The 19718-nt window shown below is 53.9% G+C and overlaps 1 protein-coding gene across 1 annotated transcript in view; it reads left to right on the top strand.

Annotated features, from left to right (window-relative positions):
- MED13L (mediator complex subunit 13L) overlaps window positions 1-13884 on the top strand; it is a 304408-nt gene extending 290524 nt beyond the window's left edge. The window contains exons 28-32 of the mRNA XM_029051175.2: window positions 3016-3192; window positions 6344-6495; window positions 11084-11245; window positions 11862-11974; window positions 13637-13884. Coding sequence (XP_028907008.1) covers window positions 3016-3192; window positions 6344-6495; window positions 11084-11245; window positions 11862-11974; window positions 13637-13769 — 737 coding nt within the window. The 3' untranslated portion in view covers window positions 13770-13884. The remainder of the gene's footprint in view (window positions 1-3015; window positions 3193-6343; window positions 6496-11083; window positions 11246-11861; window positions 11975-13636) is intronic.
- The last annotated feature ends 5834 nt before the right edge of the window (window positions 13885-19718 follow it).

The raw sequence follows: 19718 nt of genomic DNA, 5'->3' as shown, positions 1-19718 counted from the left end.
AAGCACCCGGGCCTGGGAATCAGAAAGACCTGGGTTCTACTCCTGGCTCCACCACCTGTGTACTGCGAGACCTTAGACAAGTCTCTTCACTTCCCTTTGCCTCAGTTTCCTCCTTTAGAAATGGGGATACTGTGGCTGTTTTCCCTCCTGTTTAGACGGTGAGCCCTGTGTGGGACGGGGACAGTGTCCGACCTGATTATCTTTTTTCTAGCTCAACATATAGTGCAGTGCTTGGCTCATAGTATGCAGTTAACAAATGCCATAATTAAGTGTGGGGGCAGAGGGAGGGCACATTTTGGTCTTTTTTATTGGGTTGGATAATTTGCACATGTAGGTTGTCTTCTGGATCTCTTCACCTCTGCTCCCCTCCTCTGGATGTTCCAGTTCTGCGGAATGTCAGTTTGGAGGAAGGGTCAGAGAGGCGGTGGTCACAACCGATTATCGGGGCCCGGATGCCGTTCCAACGACTTTGGGCTTCTTCACCAAAGTAGCATGGACATTTTCTGATGGTTTTCAAGGGAGGCGCAAAATCAAGATCGGAGGAAACCGTTTCCTCCCTTCACTGTTCATTTATTTACTTATTTATTTCTTACGGTCTTCGTTAAGAGCTTACGCTGTGTCGAACACCGTCCTAAGATCTAGGATAGATACAAGTTAATCAGGTCGGTCCCAGGCTTTGTCCCCAAGGGTCTTGCAGTCTCAGTGGGAGGGAGAACAGCCATTGTATCCCCATTTTCCAGAGAAGGAAACTGAGGCAAGGAAAAGTTAAGTGACTTGGCTTGCTGCGCGTTCTTGACTAAGCTGGGAATAGAACCCAGGTCTTTCTGACTCCCGGGTCCATGCTCTCTCCACTAGACCACGCTGCTTCATCATCAGTTAGTCAGGGGATACTTATAGTAATAATAATGGGTATTTGATAAGCGCTTACTATGTGCCAGGCAATGTAGTAAGCGCTAGGGTGGATACAAGCAAATCAGGTTGGACACAGACCCTGTCCCATGTGGGGCTCACAGTCTCAATCCCCATTTTCCAGATGAGGTGACTGAGGCCCAGAAAAGTGAAGTGATTTGCCCAAGGTCACACAGCAGACAAGTGGAGGAGTCAGGATTAGAACCCATGACCTTCTGAGTCCCAAGTGTGTCCTCTATGCAATCCACCATGCTGGCTATCGAGCACCTCCGGCCACAGGATAATAACACAGTAGGACCGAAAGAGACCGTAGCTGCCCTCAAACAGCTGATCATCTAGTGGAAGAGACGGGCATGCCGAACCGATTGACCGGATTAATTTGTATCTTCCCCAGCTCTTAGGAAGCTTCTTGATGCAGACTTAAGGGCTTAACAAACGCCATAATAATCACCGTAATAATATTTTTAGTAATATCAACAAGTATTCATAATATTCAATTGTATTTATTGAGCGCTGTACTAAGTGCTTGGAAAGTACAATTCGGCAACAGATAGAGACAATCCCTGCCCAACAACGGGCTCACAGTCTAGAAGGGGAGACAGACAACAAAACAAAACAAGTGGATAGGCATCAATAGCATCAAAATAGATAAATAGAATCATAGATATCTACACATCATTAAGAAAATAGAGTAATAAATATGTACAGATATACACAAGTGCTTTGGGAAGGGGAAGGGAGTAGAGCAGAGGGAGGGGGTGGGGGCGATGGGGAGGGGAGGAGGAGCGGAGGGAAAGGGGGGCTCAATGTGGGAAGGCCTCCTGGAGGAGGTGAGCCCTCAGTAGGGCTTTGAAGAGAGGAAGAGAGTTAGTTTGGCGGAGGTGAGGAGGGAGGGCGTTCCGGGACAGTGGGAGGACGTGGGCCGGGGGTCGACGGTGGGATAGGCGTGAAGGGGGGACGGTGAGGAGGTGAGCGGCAGAGGAGCGGAGCGTGCGGGGTGGGCAGTAGAGAGAGAGAAGGGAGGAGAGGTAAGAGGGGACCAGGGGATGGAGAACCTTGAAGTCCAGAGTGAGTTTTTGTTTGATACAGAGGTTGATAGGCAACCACTGGAGATTTTTGAGGAGTGGCATGACATGCCCAGAGCGTTTCTGTAGAATAGTATTTGTTAAATGCTTACCACGTGCCAGGAGCCGTACTAAGCGCTGGGGTAGACACCAGCCCATGTCTCATCTGGCCCTCAAAGTGAAGTGAAGTTAATCTCCGTTGCACAGATGAGGCACAGAGAAGTGACTTATTACCCAAGTCCACACAGCAGACAAGTGGCAGAGCGGGAATTAGAGCCCAGGTCCTCTGGCTCCTAAGCCCAGGCTCTTTCCATTAGATCACGTTTCCCATTCCGTTACGTTAGTGTTTTTATTCCGACAATTGGGGAACGGGAGAGAGAGCAAGGATCCAACTAATCGTACGTAGCAAGAGTGTGGAAAGGTGAAATAGGTGAATAGATGGGTGTGTAGATGAGATCTGAGAATGGGGAAGAGCACGTCCCTCCGAAGACTGCCCCTGGGTTGCCGGGATTTGGGGTGATGGGAAATAATCATGGAAGACCGTCCCGGGGGGGGGTGAGATTATTGGGAAGGCTTTAAGATGGAGGGGGAGGACTGTGATCCAGGGGGTTCGAATAATAATAATAATGATAATGGTATTTGTAGTAAAGTAAAGCGCTTACTATGTGCAAAGCACTGTTCTAAGCTCAGGGGTGGATACGGGCTAATCAGATTGTCCCACGTGGGGCTCACAGTCTTCATCCCCATTATTCAGATGAGGTACCTGAGGCCCAGAGAAATGCAATGACTTGCCCAGAGTCACACAGCTGATAAGTGTAAGCGCCTAGTACAGCGGGGAGGAAGGTTCAGGTCCGGAGGGGGAACGGTATAGGTCAGAGAAGGGAGCGAGGTATGGTTAGAAGGGGAATTTGAGCGGGGGATAGGGGCGGGTAGCCGCCCAGGCAGGCCGGCGCAGACGAAGAAGATAGAAGGCGAGTCGGGGCCCGGCTCCACCTGCCCCGCACGCCCGCCGAGCGGTCAACGTCCTTCCTGTTCTTTAAAGATGCTGTGACCATGGGCTCCGTGTTTGGCCGCAGCACCGCTCTGAACCTGCAGTCGTCCCAGCTCAACACCCCTCAAGACGCCTCCTGCACCCACATCCTGGTGTTCCCCACCTCCTCCACGATCCAGGTGGCGCCCGCCAACTACCCCAACGAGGACGGGTTCAGCCCCAACAACGGTGAGCACACGGACCCGCCATCCGGACCCGGGCCGGCCCCTGGCCCGGGAGCTCGTCTGGGGCGGGAAAGGTGTCGGTTTATCGTTCTGTCACCCTCTCCCGAGCGCTTAGTACAGCGCTCTGCACACCTTAAGCGCTTGATAAACAGCACCGACTGCCTGACCGGCCCTCCGGCCGCGTCAGAGAGACGGGAGAGAGACTCGACCCCTCCTGGAGAATGAACGTCTTGTTTTTTTCACATTGAGGAAGCGCACGGCTCTCCCTAGGCAACATAAAAGACGGTCCTTGCCCTCGAGGAGGTGCTTATGAGCTTAAACAAATGAATTGACTTACTGTTAACTTAATGCCTCTTAGAGATTTTACTTTTGTATGTTACCGGGCTTTAGAAAACAATCTGGTTTATTATTTTTTTTTTGCAGTGGGGGGGGGCAGGCATTGTTTGGTTTGGTTTGGTTTTAAGTCTTTAAACATGTCAAATGGTCGCTAAAAATCCCTAAATGAGGCAGCATGGTGAAAGGCTAGAGAGGGTAAAAAAAAAAAGAAGTAGGATATTCTTTTTAATGAAACACCCTGCTTTGATCTGCTTGTGGAATTTAAGTGGGCCTCACGAAGGGGAGGCTGCCCCCTTTTAATATACGGGCAGCTATCCTTCCGAGGTTCTGGAATTCTATCTAAGAGCAGGGCTTACAAATATTTAACCTATATTAACCTAACCATGGGTACTTCAGAGGCTAATTGGAAGCATGTAGATGGGGCTGGGGGTGGGCGGGGGGGGGGGTTGGAAATGGTGTTAAATTGAACTTTCCTAACCCTGTTCTTTGTTTAATCATTAAGCTGCCTCCCAAGCCATTAGCCATCTCATTTGTGCCTTAGGAGGCTAAACAGAGCATGACTCGAAGCCGATTTTGTGTAGCAGAGGTGTGGGGAGGCCTGGTCACTAAGGCCCGAAGAGGGGCAGGGTGAAGAGGGGGCTGCAGAGAAAGACCCCAAACCCCTTCCTCCGGGGCTGGCGTTTCCCAGCCAACTTTCCCTTCGCCATAAGGTGGACTAAGTGCACGGCGCGGCCCAGAGGGGAGCAAATTCGCCGCCGTAACTAACTGCCAAACGAGGTAGAGACCGTTGAGCCCGACGGGGGAGAAGGGAGACCTGAGTTCTAGTCCCCGCTGGCCGTTGGCCTGCTACGTGGCTTCGGGCTGATACCCGCCCCTCCCCGAGCCTGTAAAATGGGGTTGACATCCGGGGTTGGGACAGGGACCGTCGCCCGATCTGATTATCCCGGGGCCTACGCCAGCCGTTAGCACGGAGATTGGCACACACCAAGTGCCTACTCGGTGCCAGCCGTCTGATCGTCATCGCGTGTATCCACCGAAGGGAAAATGGAGACGATTTGGAGTGATGTCTTTTAAAGGCTCAACGTCTCCCTCCTTGGTGTGATAAGGGTAGATAATTTGTCAATTCCCATGAATCTTTTCACTGCGGGCCCCACGCTTCGTAATCTCTTCTGGCAAGTTTTCCTGTTGGGGCTACAGGCTAGCCGCATCCTTGAGTTCCGATGTTGTTTATTCTCCCTCTATTAAATATTTACATGGAAGGCCATCCGAAAATTTACAAGCACTCCTGGGACCAGTAGTCTTTGAGTGTTTTCTTGGGAGGCGACGACGTACCAGCTTCCCAAAAGTCAAGGTTGGGATAGAGGTGTATTCCTCTAGCCCGGAAACTCCTCGCAGGCGGGGAACGTGTCTCGCAACTCGGTTGTATGCACTCTCCCAAGCGCTCAGTACGGCGCCCTGCATACGGTAAACGCTCGACACATACCACTGACTGATGGATTGATTCTGGGGGTGGGCGGTCACTGAATAGGCCAGGGGCGACCCGCCCCGAGCCTTTCCTTTTCCGATGGGATAGATGGGCTGGAGGCGGCCCGTTGACATTGAGAGGGGCACCGTGGTAATTCCGGTCCTCTTCCCCTAATAATAATATAATAATAATAATAACTGTGGTATTTGTGAAGCACTTACCACATGCCAGGCACTGGGGTGGATACAGGCAAATCGGGTTGGACACAGTCCCTGTCCCATCTGGGGCTCCCAGTCTCAATCCCCATTTTGCAGATGAGGTAACTGAGGCTCAGAGAAGTGAAGGGGCTTGCCTAAGTTCCCACAGCAGGCAGAGTCGGGATTAGAACACATGACCTTCTGACTCCCAGGCCCAGGCTCTATCCACTACACCATGCTGCTTTTGTAGGTTGTTGGGAAGGGGGCATTTTAATGGCCCACCCTGGCTCTCTGGCCCAGGTGCCTTGGGAGAGCCCGGGCTTGGCTTCAGAAGGTCGGTGCCACAGGAGACGGCCCAGGCGGGAAGCCCGCCCCGTCTCCGGTGCGGATCTTTGGAGGGGGAGCGGCTCCCGGATACCAGATTGGCACCTAGAGCTGTGGGGCGTCAGGGCTCAGCCGCGGGTCCCCCACCACCACTGGGCCCCCTCAGGAAGCCGCTGTGGCCTGCGCCCCCCAAACAGAGGCCGGAGCGACGGTGGTGGCCATGACCCCGAGTGCTCTGGCCCGCTTGACAGAGAGGAATTGAAGCGCGTTTGAGGATTTTCCTCCCAACTGTTTTTCAAATATTTAAGTTGGCAGATTGCTGAGAGCAATCATGAACCAGCTGTGATGGGAGTGAATTCCTCTGATGTAAAACTCTTTGGTGTGGATTGCTAATGCGCTGTCCTGACACGAAGATCTTGGTGTCGGGAAGAGAGCGGAGGGCCGCTGGCTGTCGGTCTTCCCCGGCCCCGGCGTTCGGGGCCCAGAGGGCCGCCGAGGAGGTCACGGGGCACTGGAACCGTTGGCCCCCTGCCCTCCGTCCGTCTCCCGGACCCAGGCGCCCTTGCCGCCGACCGTCGAGCGCCGTGCTCCGCATCCGCTTCTCAGGCCTTGGAGGGAGTAGGAGCCCTGGGCCAACCTGCCCGGAACCGTGTGCCAGGGTCGGGGGAGGGAGGGGAGGTACGGTCTCAACGGCCGGCCCCTTGCCCCCAAAATTGCTTGAGGTCCAGCGGCAGGGGAGGCGGAACACCCCAGGGTGGATGGCAGACGGAGGGGGGGACCTGCTCGGCTGGCCTTTCACCGCTCTGATCCTCCTTTGTCCTCCTCCTCCCTAGATGACATGTTCGACCTCCCCTTCCCAGACGACATGGACAACGACATTGGAATCTTAATCACGGGGAACCTTCACTCGTCTCCCAACTCCTCCCCAGCCCCGTCCCCGGGCTCGCCGGGGATCGGCATGGGCCCGCACTTCCAGCACAGTCGGGTAAGGGCGGCGTGGTTGTCCCGGGAAGGACGGTGCTGGGCACCCCCAGCTGTCGGGACCCGCTTCCTTTGGTCGGAGAAATCATGATAATAACGTTGGTATTTGTTAAGCGCTTACTACGTACAGAGCTCTGTTCTAAGTGCTAGGGTAGATACACGGAAATCAGGTTGTCCCACGTGGGGCTCACAGTCTTCATCCCCGTTTTACAGGTGAGGGAACTGAGGCACAGAGAAGTTAAGTGGCTTGCTCCAGGTCACACAACAGACAGGTGACGGAGCTGGGGTTAGGTTTGTTAAGCTCATACTATGTTCCAGGCACCGTACTGAGCGCTGGATTGGATGCAGATAAATTGGGTCAGACACAGTCTCTGTCCCACGAAAGAACTGTGGGTGGTGAAATCCGAGCAGGCGTTTGTTCCAAAGGCGCTGGGCCAGGCTCTTCTATCATGCATTCGTTCAGTCGGATTTATTGAGCGCTTACTGCGGGCAGAGCGCTGTTTCAGGCGCTCGGGAAAGTACAAAGCTAAATAACCGCAGAAGTCCATCGCACGACCCTCAATAATGATAACGGTAGTTGTTAAGAGCTTACCGTGTGCCAAGCACTGTTCTAAATGCCGCTGTAGATACAAATCAATCAAGTCGGACCAGTTCCTGTCCCCCTTCGGGCTCACGTTCTTAATTCCCATGCTACAGATGAGGTAGCTGAGGCCCAGAGAAGTGAAGTGACCAGCCCAGGGTCACACAGTGGACAAGTGGGCGTTCTTCTGACTCCCAGGCCTGTGCTCTGTCCACTAAGCCTCGTTGCTTCTCGAGTCCCCCTGGTGCCCGCATCCACGCCCTCCCCACAGGACGGAGAGAAAACGGCAAGTGCCGTCTCTGCAAGTTGGCAAAAAGGAAGCCTCTGTTAGAGAAGTGCTCAAGTTAATGCACAAGCATTAAGCGGAATGCTTCACTCGGGGAAAGGAAAAAAAAAGTCCAAGGGCTTACAACTTGTTTCATCTATAAATATGCCTCGGATAATGGGGGTGGATTAGCCGAAGAGCTCAGATTCAAAGGATTCTGCCGGGGCTCACGTCAACCCGCGTGTCTTGTCGACGGCGTCGCCTAGGCCCCGCTGTCTTCATCTCAGATGTTAAGAGGTTCCGGGGGCTCGGGGAGAGAAACCGAAAATCGGTCTGTTGATATCTTCACCTTAGTCTCTAACAAGAAAAAGCCACATCAGAAACAACACCCGTCCAGATGCCGGCATGTCATCTGGGGCTTAGGGGCTTTGGTTCCTGTCAGTTTAGCGCATCCCATCAGCCTCGGATTCACCGAAGGGGGCCGGGGGGCGCCAGGGTCGGGTTGGGGGGAGAGGGAGGACACAGGAGACAAGCCCCACACCGAGCAGGTGGAACAGGGAAGGGTGCCCGTCTGCAGCCGGGCACAGAGGTTGCCGCTTCCAGGGCCACTCTGCTCCCTCAGGCCAGCAGGCACCGGGACTGACATCTGGAACTCACCTCTCCTGGTCCTTGAGAAAGGTCCAGACGGCAAGGAGAAGCGACAGGGCCTGGCGGGAAGAGCTCGGGCCTGGGCGTCAGAGGAGCCTGGGTTCTAATCCCGGCTCTGCCTCTAGCCTGCCGGGTGGTCTTGAGCCAGTCACTTCACTTCTCTGGGCCTCAGTTTCCTCCTCTGAAAAACAGAGATTCAATTCCTGCCCTCCGTCCCCCTCAGTCTGTGAGCCACGCGTGGTACCGGGTCCGTGGCTGACCTCGTTATCTCGTGTGAGTCCCGGTACTCGATGTAGAATAATAGTAATATTAATAATAACTGAGGTATTTGTTAAGCGTTTATAATGTGCCAGGCACTGAACTAAGCGCTGGGTGGGTGCAAGCGAATTAGGTTGGACACAGTCCCTGTCCCATGTGGGGCGCACGGTCTTCATCCCCATTTTACAGGTGAGGGAACTGAGGCACGGAGGAGTAAAGTGACTTACCCAAAGCCACACAGCCGACAGGTGGCAGAGGCGAGTTAGTAAGCGCTCAATAAATGCCACCATCATTATTTTTCATTATCGAGATTATCATCATCATTAAGATGAGCGGGAGTTTCAAGGTGTGAATAACCGCCAGAAGGCCACGACGCTAACCACGGGGCCCAGAGTGGCGCACGGTGCCCGAGAGAGGGGAGCGGGGCGGGGCGACACCCCGGTGACCGGGACCTGGTCTCCGGCACCCAGAGCGGGGTCCCGCACCCGGCCGGGGGGAGAGTCGTGCCGGGAAGGCCGGGTGCTTCCACGGAGCGGAACAGCGCTACGCTCGGGAGCCCGAGCCGCCCGCGGGCCCTCCCTGGGTGAACCTGTCGGAGTAATTCGGTCTAACCATTAACAAGGGGCTGGTAATTGAGCTGTAATTTCCGTGGTTAAAAATGCAGCCGCGTGTGATCGTTAGCCTGCAGGTTGGAGGGGCTCGAGCCTCGCCCCCGACCCGCACCCCAACCCCGTAATGAATTGTCGTGTCTGACCCCCCGCTCCCCCGCGCCACCGGGCCCCGAGGGGGGCTCCGTGAGCCGGGCCGGCGGCTCGGCTGGCTCGGGCCCCCGCGCCCAGGTGTGCGGGCAACCCCTCCCAGCCCGGCCCCGGCCCTTTGATGCCCGATTAAGATATTCCAGCGGGGACATGGGGCTCCGCTTCAGGGGCTCCGGGGCAAAGGGTTCGTGTTGGAACCGGCTCGGAACGAGCAGTCTGATGGGGGGCTGGGAGCCGGTTTCCCCTCCGAGGGGGGCAGCCGAGGCGGCCCGCTCTCTGCCGACAAGGTACAGGGTGTTCCGAACCCGGCAGCCTGCCGAGCTAGTTGGGAAGGGATGGAGAGGGCGGGAGCGGGGATGGGAGGGGGAGCGAGGGCCTTGGAGGGGACATGCCGCGGGGAGAAGCTTTCATGGAAAGCGAGAGTAATGGCGGGGATGGTGCCAGACCCACCCAGCGAGGCGTCTGGTACAAGTCCCAACACGGGCTGTCGGATTGGCACGCTCCCCCTTGGTTCCGTCGGCGCTGCGGAGGCCCTTCTGGACCTCAGAGAGCTCCCCTGGCGTGGCGGTGGGGGACACCCCCCCAAAAAAAACACAGGGGATTCCTCCGGTTCAGGGCCCTGGGGGTGGGGTGGGGGGTCAGAGGCCCACAGGCCACCACTCCCCACCTCCACTGAAGCCCCCATTGATCGAAGCAGTGTGCCCTAGTGTATAGAGCACGGTCCTGGGAGTCAGAAGGACCTGGGTTCTAATCCAAGCTCTGCTACTTGTCTACTGTGTGACCTTGGGCAAGTCACTTCTCTGGGCCTCAGTTAACTAACTCATCTGTAAAATGGGGATTAAGCCTGTGAGCCCAATGTGGGACGGACTGTGTCCGACTCGATTAATTTGTATCTACCCCAGTGCTTAGTTCATTGCTCCGCACACAGTAAGCACTCAATAAATACGACTGAATGAATGAAAGTGTGGGGTTCCTTCTTCGGGGCAGGGACTCCAGGCCCCTCTTCAGCCTCCTCTGCCCGCCCCCTACCATAATAATGAATAATTATGGGATGTTCATTCATTCATTCAATAGTATTCATCGAGCGCTTACTATGTGCAGAGCACTGTACTAAGCGCTTGGAATGAACAAGTCGGCAACAGATAGAGACAGTCCCTGCCGCTTGACGGGCTTACAGTCTAATCGGGGGAGACGGACAAACAAGAACGATGGCAATAAATAGAGTCAAGGGGAAGAACATCTCGTAAAAACAATGGCAACTAAGTAGAATCAAGGCAATGTACAATTCATTAACAGAATAACAAAATAACAAAATGTTCTTTAAGCACTCTGTGCCAGGCACTCTTCTAAGTGCTGCACTGGCATAGATAAAAGGTAGTCAGGTTGGACACGATCCTTGTACCACGTGGAACTCACAGTCTTAATCTTCATTCTACAGATGAGGGTACTGAGGCCCAGAGAGGTGAAGTGACTTTCCCCAGGTTACACAGCAGACAAGTGGCAGGGCCAGGACTGGAACCCAGGACTTTCTGACTCCCAGGCCCGGACTCTTGGGGAGGACCCTGAGACATAGCAATAAATAAATGATAGAAATGATGGCATTTGTTAAGCGCTTTCTATGCATCAAGCACTGTTCTAAGCACTGGGATAGATACAAGCTATTCTGTTTGGACACAGTCCCTGTCCCACAGGGGTTTACAGTTTCAATCCCCATTTTCCAAAAGAAAGAGGTCACTGAGGCGTAAGGAAGTGAAGTGAGTTGCCCAAGGTCTCCCAGCAGACAAGTGACGGGGCTGGGATTAGAACGCGGGTCCTTCTGACTCCCCAGGCCCGGGCTCTAGCTACTAGGCCACGTCACGCACCCTTGTCGCTCCCCACTCGCATCTCAGCGGGGCAGCGGAAGCCGTGAAGCTGTCCCTCTCCATCCCCACCCACCCTGCCCTCTCTCGGTTGGGCGAGGGCTCCGATCCAGGTGGTCCGGCTTCCCTTTTTCGGAAAGCCGTCACGGCCGGCGGAAAGAGGCTTTTCAAATCGCCGGTCGGAGCTTCTTCCCATCCCCCCTTTCTCGGCTTGTTTCGCACAGAGTCAAGGAGAGCGCCTGCTTTCTAGAGAAGCCCCGGAAGAACTGAAGCAGCAGCCCCTGGCCCTGGGCTATTTCGTGTCGACCGCCAAAGCCGAGAATCTCCCGCAGTGGTTCTGGTCAGCCTGCCCACAGGCCCAGAATCAGTGTCCCCTGTTCCTGAAGGTTCGTCTGAGGGCGGCCGGGCCCGGTGGCCGGGGGTCAGGGGGCGAGCGGGGGAGGGGAGCCTCCTCACCACCCAGCTCGTCCGGGGCGGAACGTGTGACCGAGACCCAGGGAGGTCGAATGAGCTTTCCGGAGGCCGCACTGCAGATCTGTGGCAGAGGCGGGACTCGAGCCCAGGCTCAAGCTCTCCCTCTAGGCCCCACTGCCTCCCCGGTTGCCAGATAGGTGGGAGCCGGACTGGCATCTCTTCGGAATCCATGCTAGCTGCCCTCTCCCTCCGCCGGGGGCGGCCCCGTGGGCAACTCCCCCCGTGGTGGGGCTCCACCCTGCCCGTGTCCCAGAATCTCTTTCCCCAAGCCCGGGCCTGGCCCGAGCCTGCTTGTCTCGGAAGGCTCCCGGAGATTTGCCATCGTCCCAAGGGCTGTCCCAAGTCCCGGAGGTTTCCCCCCTGCCCACAGCAAATGCGGACATGGCGGAGGGGGCCGCGTCCAGCTCTCGCCCGTCAGCGCCCCGGAGCGTGGCGGGTGCATCCAGTGCAGGAGCCCCCTGCTCTGCTGCCTGGCGGCGTAACCCACCCCGCCCCCTCACCCTCACACCCCATATTCTCCTTCCCCAGGCCTCCCTGCATCACCACATCTCCGTGGCCCAGACGGACGACCTTCTGCCGGCCCGGAATTCCCAGCGGGTTCCGCACCCTCTAGACTCCAAAACCACCTCTGACGTCCTGAGGTAACTCCCTCCCTCCCGCCCTCACCCCCGCCAGGCCCCACCTGACAGCGCGCCACCCAACAGAGCACGCTCAACAACTGCTGATGGAATAAATTGATTTATTTACCGATGGCTGGCCGACGGATCCATCCGCACACCTTGGCCCCACGCGGTCGGCCCCAGAACGGGTTTCCGCGTGGGCCCCTGCTTCGCCTCCGTGCCGCCCCCCGATCTGGACCCTGATTCCTGGGGGCCGATTCCTCAATGGGAAGAGGCCCCCTCCCACGCCATCCCGATCCAGTGAAAGGAACGGCTAGCGACGGCCTACTTGACTTTATGTCATGGCTACTCCAAGCTTCTGAGCTTCCTGAAAGGCAGGGGCTTCGTTTTAAAACCAAAGCAAAGGCTCTTTTTACTTCTCAACTCATCCATTAGGCGAGGGTAGCTCCCTACCCCACCTGAGGCCGAAACCTCAGGGATCATATTGGCACTTGTTTTACCTTTCTCTCTGTCAATCAATCAATCAATCAGTATTTGTTAAGAGCTTATTATGTGCAGAGCACTGTTCTAAGCGCTGGGGTAGAGACAGGGTGATCAGGTTGTCCCACATGACGCTCACAGTTAATCCCCGTTTTACAGATGTGGTAGCTGAGGCACAGAGAAGTTAAGTGACTTGCCCACAGTCACACAGCTGCCAAGTGACAGAGCAGGGATTCGAACCCATGACCTCTGACTCCCAAGCCCAGGCTCTTTCCACTGAGCCACGCTGAGCACTTACTATATGCAGAGCATTGTTCTAAGTGCTTGGGGGAGTACAAGTGCGGGAGAATTAGCAGACCCGTTCCCTCTCCATAATGAGCTTCCAGGCTAGAGGATGAGCTTAAAGTCTCTGTCCCACTTGTGGCTCCCCAGGGATTCTCCTACCTCTTCTTCCCCCAACTCCTCCTCCTTTTTCTCCTCCTCCTCTTCCAACTCCTCCTCTGACTCTCCCTTTCCTCCCCACTTCTCACCCTGGTGAACATTTCCTTCACACTGCCCCATGCCCTCCCCAGGAAAGTGGGCTGGGGGCTGGCCAGGTGGGTCGAGGGTGTGGGCAGGGTCCCCTGGGGTGCCCCTCTCGATCCCCCAGAGAGGGTTAGTATGAGAGAGGCTCTTTGGACGCCAGTGGTCAGGGCCCTGCCCTTCGCCCTCACTTACGCCCGGGGATGAGAGCCGGAGCCCCCTCAAGGGAGGCCTTCTGGGGCCGGTCAGACAGACCGTTCAAACCTGCCCTGCACCCTTTCCTCTGGCCAGAAGGCCGGGGGTTGGCTGGGCCGGGGGGGGCAGGGGACAGACGGGGGCCAAAATGGCTCTTGGCAATGTCTAAACTGGCATTTCTCTCTCCCTCTCCTCCTCTCCCTCTCCCTTTTCCTCTCCCCCCACCTCCTCGCCCTCTTTCCTTGTCTCTCCCTCTCATTATCTCTCCTTATCTCCATCTATCTTTCTCTCCCTCCCTCCATCTCTCCCTCTCTCTGTATCTCCATCTTTCTCTCTTCCTTTGTCTCTTTATTCTCACTCCATTTCTCTCCCTCTCTCTATCTCTCCCTCTTTGTCTCTCTCTCCGTTTCTCTCGTTATCTCTTCCTCTTGCCATCCCTCTCTCTCTCACCCTCTGTCTCCCTCTCTGTCTCTCCATTGTTTGCAGGTTTGTTTTGGAGCAGTACAATGCACTGTCGTGGCTCACCTGTAACCCTGCCACTCAGGATCGCTCCTCCTGCCTTCCCGTCCACTTCGTGGTGCTCACCCAGCTGTACAACGCCATCATGAATATACTCTAGTCGTCGGAAAAGCACTTGTCCTCCCCGGCTCGGTCCCCTCCCCCCGTGACACCCCTCTCCCCGCCACCACGGGGACACCCCTTTCCCGCTGATCCAAGAAGCGCGTCGACTGCAATCTCCGCCTCTTCCTTCGCTTCCCGTGGGCCTCCCTTGGGCCCCGGGCTGTGCTTCCGCTGCTCAGTGAGCACCTGCCTGCTCTCCTTCAGTGCTCCTTCCCCCCCCCAAGGAGCGACTCGCGGACAGTCGGTCTGAAAGATACGGGCCCGCCTCCAAGGGTCAGTGTACCTGCAGGCCAGAAAAGGAAAGCGGACCCAAAGGAGATGGTGTCCGTCGGCCCCGGGGAGGACCACGCGGGGCCCCTGGGGCTCAAGCCCGCCGGTGGTCAGCGAGGGTGGCCGGCAAGTGACGCCTACACCCCTCCTCCCGGCGGATGGGCCCAAAGTCATCGTGGGATTTCCTTCCCGTCAGCGGTGATGCGAACGTCCTGGGGGTATTTTTCGTTCTGTCTATTTATTTTAGGTTGTCTTGTTGTGGTCTTTACGTCGTCGTGGTTGTTGTTGTGGAATTAGCGAGGACCGGGTACAGCAGATGAAACCCAGATCCGATCCGCGCCGGGATGAATCATCTGCCGACCTGTCCGTCCTCTCCCCCGCGAGAAAGCAGAAAGGGGGTGGGAGCCAGCGAGGCGACCAGCCCGGAGTCAGGGGTCACCGTCGGCAGTGGCCAACAACCCGGGATTTGGGGAATCCCATTGTTTCCCTGGTGTCCACAGGTGGCCAGTGTTGAATGAAGGAAAAACACTGGACGGCAAAGAGGGCCGCTGTAGCCTCAGGGCCGGACTGGGCCGACGGGTGTGTTAACAGCCTTAGAGTTTACCATTGAGGTATATTTTTCACCCCGCCCCCATCGTTGAATGATGATGCTGGAAAACAAGGATTGAAAAGATGGAAGCAGATGAATTCTTCCGTACGGCAAAATAAGAAGGAGCGTGCCCTCGTGGGGGACGAGAAAGAAAACAAAACAGTGGCGAATATGGTGTCTCTTTTCCGGACCATAGGAATATTATTTCAAAGAAATAATCAAAGTTAACGAGGAAAAGTGCTGCGGGCTCGGTGGCCCTGGAGCCAAGCAGGAAGTCGGCGCGGTCCAGGGCGGCCTCTCGGCCCCGGCGACGGCGAATCGGTTCGATCGTCTCGGTCGAGCGCGGGCTCGGCACCGGGCATCCCGACCCTGAGGAACGGAGGGTCACCTGGCAGAGCGGCCACCTCCTGACCCCCCGAGATATCCCGCCCGGACCCAGCCGCCAGCCGAGAGAATCATGCAAATTTTAAAACGTTCTTCCAAAAGACTTTAGTGTTCTGGTTAAAGAAAAAACAACAACAAAAAAAACACCAAAAAAAAAAACAAAAACAAAAACAAAACCCCAACATAAAGGAAAAATGTAATAATTGCTATGGTTTTTTTTAAAATATTTTTCTTGAGATAATCTAACGTCGAAAATCAAATTATATTAAGAAAAAGGAGTCTGCTGGGCGGTGGGGATGGCAGAGCAAAACCTGGATCTGAGTCTTTCCCCGTTCTCTGCACCCACCCGGCGGGGAGATGACAGGGGAAGCATCTTGTCTCTCTCGGCGCTCTATAGGTTCCCACGAATCCGCTCAATCAAACCGTTTGTATCTAACGTGTACAGTGTAAAATTGACTTGAAAAATATCGCAGTGCTATTTTTTCTTAATCAGAAAGGAGAATTCTCAAGGCCTTTTGAAGAGCATAAGATGATGAAGATTGTAAACTTGTATAAAAAAAATTAACACGGTGAGCAAACAAATTGTAAAGTTAGACATTTGTAATCTTTTACCACTTGGGGGTTGTTTTTTTCCCAGAATCCATCAGAACTTTGGATTTTTTTTCTAACGGGCTGTTTTTACACAGGGGCTTTTTCTTCCCTAGAAACCCAGTTCTAAGCAAAAAAGGGAAAAACAAACAAAAAAAACACCCCACAGAAATTACAAAAAAAAAAAATGGCAGCAAAGGGTAGTTTTCATCTGGTGTCGTTTTTATTTAAGTCTTTTTTTTTTAAGTTAAAAGCTGGTGACATATTTATACGTTTTTGTGCAAAATAAATGAATGGCAATAGATTTTAAAAAATCTTATTATGTACTTCTGTGTGAAAAAGTCTGTATAATATTTCCCTTAAATATGCATTATTTTACTTGTGAGTTTTTTACTGAATTAATCTGAAATGTACAAGCCCTGGATTTGCTACAGAGGGAAGAAGTTATTTTATTTTTTGTTTTTAATTTCTAATTTTGGAAATCACGTAGAGAGCAGAACTATTACCTTGGGTGGAGCTGGGGGGTGGGGAGGGAGAGTGAGGGATTGGGGGGGCGGGGCCGGGCGGGCAGGGGTGGGAGGGGGTTGGGGTCAAGGGTCACTGCCCAGCATGCTTGGATGTATATTTCAGAACCTTTTTTAAATGTAAAAGCTGTACATTTCTGGGAAGTTCTGAATTTCTCTCTCTCTCTCTTTTTTTTTTTCCTTTGAGCATTTTGCAGTAAGCTTCTTTTATATAGAGCAGACAATTTGAAAGAATACAAAAATATGTGAAGTTCATTTAAAAAAAAACTACAGTATATCGCTGGTACAGTACACTAAAGACTTTGATAAAAAGAAACAATAATAAAAAGGCCTCCATTTTAAATGTCATTCATATATACCTTGTGGATGAGAGCTATATACTTTTACACACTTTTTTAGATGAATAAATTATTGAATTACTGAAACCTTGGGTGGAGTGTTTGTATCTCTAGTTAAATTGTTCCAGGCAAGGGGGAGGTAACATCCTACTAGCACTCAGTGTTCCTGACTGGATCTCCAGAGATCTCCTCTGCTTTAGTTGTATTTATTGAGCGCTTACTGTGTGCAAAGTAGTGTCCTAAGCCCTCCAGCACTGTACTAAGCACTCAGCTTCCTCTCCTCAGTCCCTTCTCAGCCCTCCTGCTTTTCTCCCCAGCTTCCCCCCTCCCCATTCTCCTCTCCCCAGCTTCCCCTCTCCCAAGTTCCCCCTCCTATCTCCTCTCCCCCATCCCCTCTCTCCTCTTTCTCTCTCCTCTCCCTAGCTTCCCCTCTCCCATGTCTCCTCTCTCTCCCCTTCCTCACTTCCTCTCTTTCCCCAGTTTTCCTCTCTCCGCATCTCCTCTTTCTCCCCAATCTCCTCTTTCCCCTTCCTCTCTTCCTCTCTCTCTCCAGCTTCCCCTCTCCCCATCTCCTCTCTCTCCCCTATCTCTCTTCTTGTCTCTCCCCAGCTTTCCCTCTCTCTCCCCAATCTCTTCTGTCTCCCCTTCCTCTTTTCCTCTCTCTCCCCAGCTTCCCCCTCCTATCTCCTCTCTCCCCAGTCTCCCCTCTCTCTTTCCCCTTTCTCCCCAGCTTCCTCTCTCCCCCACCTCTCTCTCCCCAATCTCCTCTCTCTCCTCAGCTTCCCCTCTCCCCATCTCCTTTCTCTCCCCAATCTCCTCTTTCCCCTTCCTCTCTCTCCCCAGCTTCCCCTCCCCACTTCCCCCCCCCCCCAGCTTCCCCTCTCCCAATCTCCTCTCTCTCCCCAATCTCCTCTCTCTCTCCTTCCTCTCTTCCTCTCTCTTCCCATCTTCCCTTTTCCAGTCTCTTATCTCCCCATTCTCCTCTCTCCTTCCTCTTTCTCCCCACCTTCCCCTCTCCCCATCTCCTCTCTCTCCCCAAATCTCCTCTGCCTCCCTTTCCTCTCTTCCTCTCTCTCCCCAGCTTCCCCTCTCCCCCATCTCCTCTCTCTCCCCAGCTTCCCCTCTCCCCCGCCTCCCCTCTCTCCAGCCTCCCAGCCTTCCCCTTTCCTGCAAAAGGAAGGGATTTTCATCCCCAGTGAATTCAAGCAGGACAGTTCTCAGGGTTGCAGGCTGGGTCAGACTCAGACCTGTGCTGCCTTTGTGCTTTCTACCCTTCTAGTATCGGGTACCCTTGCATTTTCAACCCTTTCAGAAGCCCTTTCATTTTCAACCTAAACCCTCTGTCCCCGTTCTTCATCCCACCGACCTTTCCCCCTTGCATCCAGACCTGCAGAAGGTATTGGCTGTCTCGGCTCCCGTCTGCTCAGCGTGTCAGTCGGTCATCCGCAGCGTTTAGTAGTGGCTAGAACGTGGGCCTGGGAGTCAGAAGGTCATGAGTTCTAATCCCGGCTCTCCTGCTTGTCTGCTGGGTGGCCTTGGGCAAGTCACTTTACTTCTTTTGGGCTTCAGTGATCTCATCTGTAAAATGGGAGTCGAGGCTGCAAGCCCTATGTGGGACAGGGACTGTGTCGAACCCGATTTACTTGTATCCACCCCGGCACTTAGTACAGTGCCTGGCACATAGTAAGCACTTAAGAGATACCATATTGATTATTCTTTACTGAGCCTCTGCCATGTCCTGAGCGCTTGTACAATAGTAGACGTTAATCCCTGCCCTCAAGGAGCTTACAGACCACCGTATTTGGAGCACTGAATTGAGGGATTGGGAAAGAACAGTGGAGTTAGTAACAATAATAATAATGACGGTATTTGTTAAGAGCTTCCTGTGTGCCAAGTACTGATGTAGAATCTAGGTAATCAAGTTGTCCTACGTGGGGCTTACAGTCTTAATCCCCATTTTAAAGACAAGGTAATTGAGGCACAGAGAAGTGAAATGACTTGCGCCAAATCTGATGTGATAAGCCGATAAGTGGCAGAGCCGGGATTAGAACCCACAACCTCTGTCTCCCAAGCCTGAGCTCTTTCCACTAAGCCACGCTGATTCTTATACTTCAACTTATACTTATGGACTTCTAAGTCCTTGTGGGCAGGGAATGTGTCTACCAACCCTGTCCCATTGTACTCTCCCAAGAGTTTAGGACAGCGCTCTGCACACGATAAACAGTAATGACGATTGATTGAGTGACGATTAGGCCGGACACAATCCCTGTCTCATAGAGGGCTGGCTGTCTAAAGAGGAGGGAGAACCCCTATTGACTCCCTGTTTTTCATATGAGGAAACCGAGGCCCCGAGAAGTTACTCGTCCAGCTGGTAAGTAGCAGAGCCAGGATTAGAACCGTGGTCCTCGGACTCCCGGACCCGTGGTCTTCCTACTAGATCACGCCGGCACCATCCCGGCTCTCGGGGGGGGGGGGGGGCGGACCTGAGATCTAGCCGGGCTGGCAGATGCTGAAAGAAATTCCAGGTGCGGGAAGCTATCGAGTATATGGGGTGTGTGCAGAAATGTTGCCCGAGGACCCAAGGGCCCCAAGCCTTTCAATAGTAGCACTGCCGACCTGGAATTTGGAGTTTACAGGGTGAGAGATTAATGGGGTCTTAGTGAATGGTACTTAACAAATGCTTACTGTGTGCAGAACACTCTACTAAGCGCTTGGGACAGTCCACTAGAACAATACAACAAATTCCCTGCCCACAACGAGCTTACAGTCCAGAGAGGGAAACAGACAAGCTTGGATCCTGTTTCTCCACAGCTTTCAGTCTCCTAATGACAATCATAATAGTGGTGGTATTTGTTAAGCGCTTAGAAGCACTGTACTAAGCGCAGCCCGTTGTTGGGTAGGGATTGTCTCTGTTGCGGAATTGTACTTTTCAAGTGCTTAGTACAGTGCTCCGCACACAGTAAGAGCTCAATAAATACGATTAAATGAATGAATACAAGATCATCGCGTCCCACCTGGGCCTCGCGGTCTAAGTAGGAGGGAGAACAGGGATTGAATCCCCCTTTTGCAGATGAGGGAATTGAGGCCCAGAAGAAGCGAAAAGACTTGTCCGAGGTCACACAGCAGGTAAGTGGAGGAGCAGGAATTAGAATCCGGGTCCTCTGACTCCCAGACTCAGGTTGCTTCCACTGGACCACACTGCTGCCCGACTCCCCTGCCTTCCCACCCTCGATAACAGGAATCCCGGGGGTCCC

The sequence above is a fragment of the Ornithorhynchus anatinus genome, chromosome 2 (assembly GCF_004115215.2).
Source record: "Ornithorhynchus anatinus isolate Pmale09 chromosome 2, mOrnAna1.pri.v4, whole genome shotgun sequence".
Classification (NCBI taxonomy): Eukaryota; Metazoa; Chordata; class Mammalia; order Monotremata; family Ornithorhynchidae; genus Ornithorhynchus; species Ornithorhynchus anatinus.
This window is presented reverse-complemented; position numbering and strand designations above follow the sequence as displayed.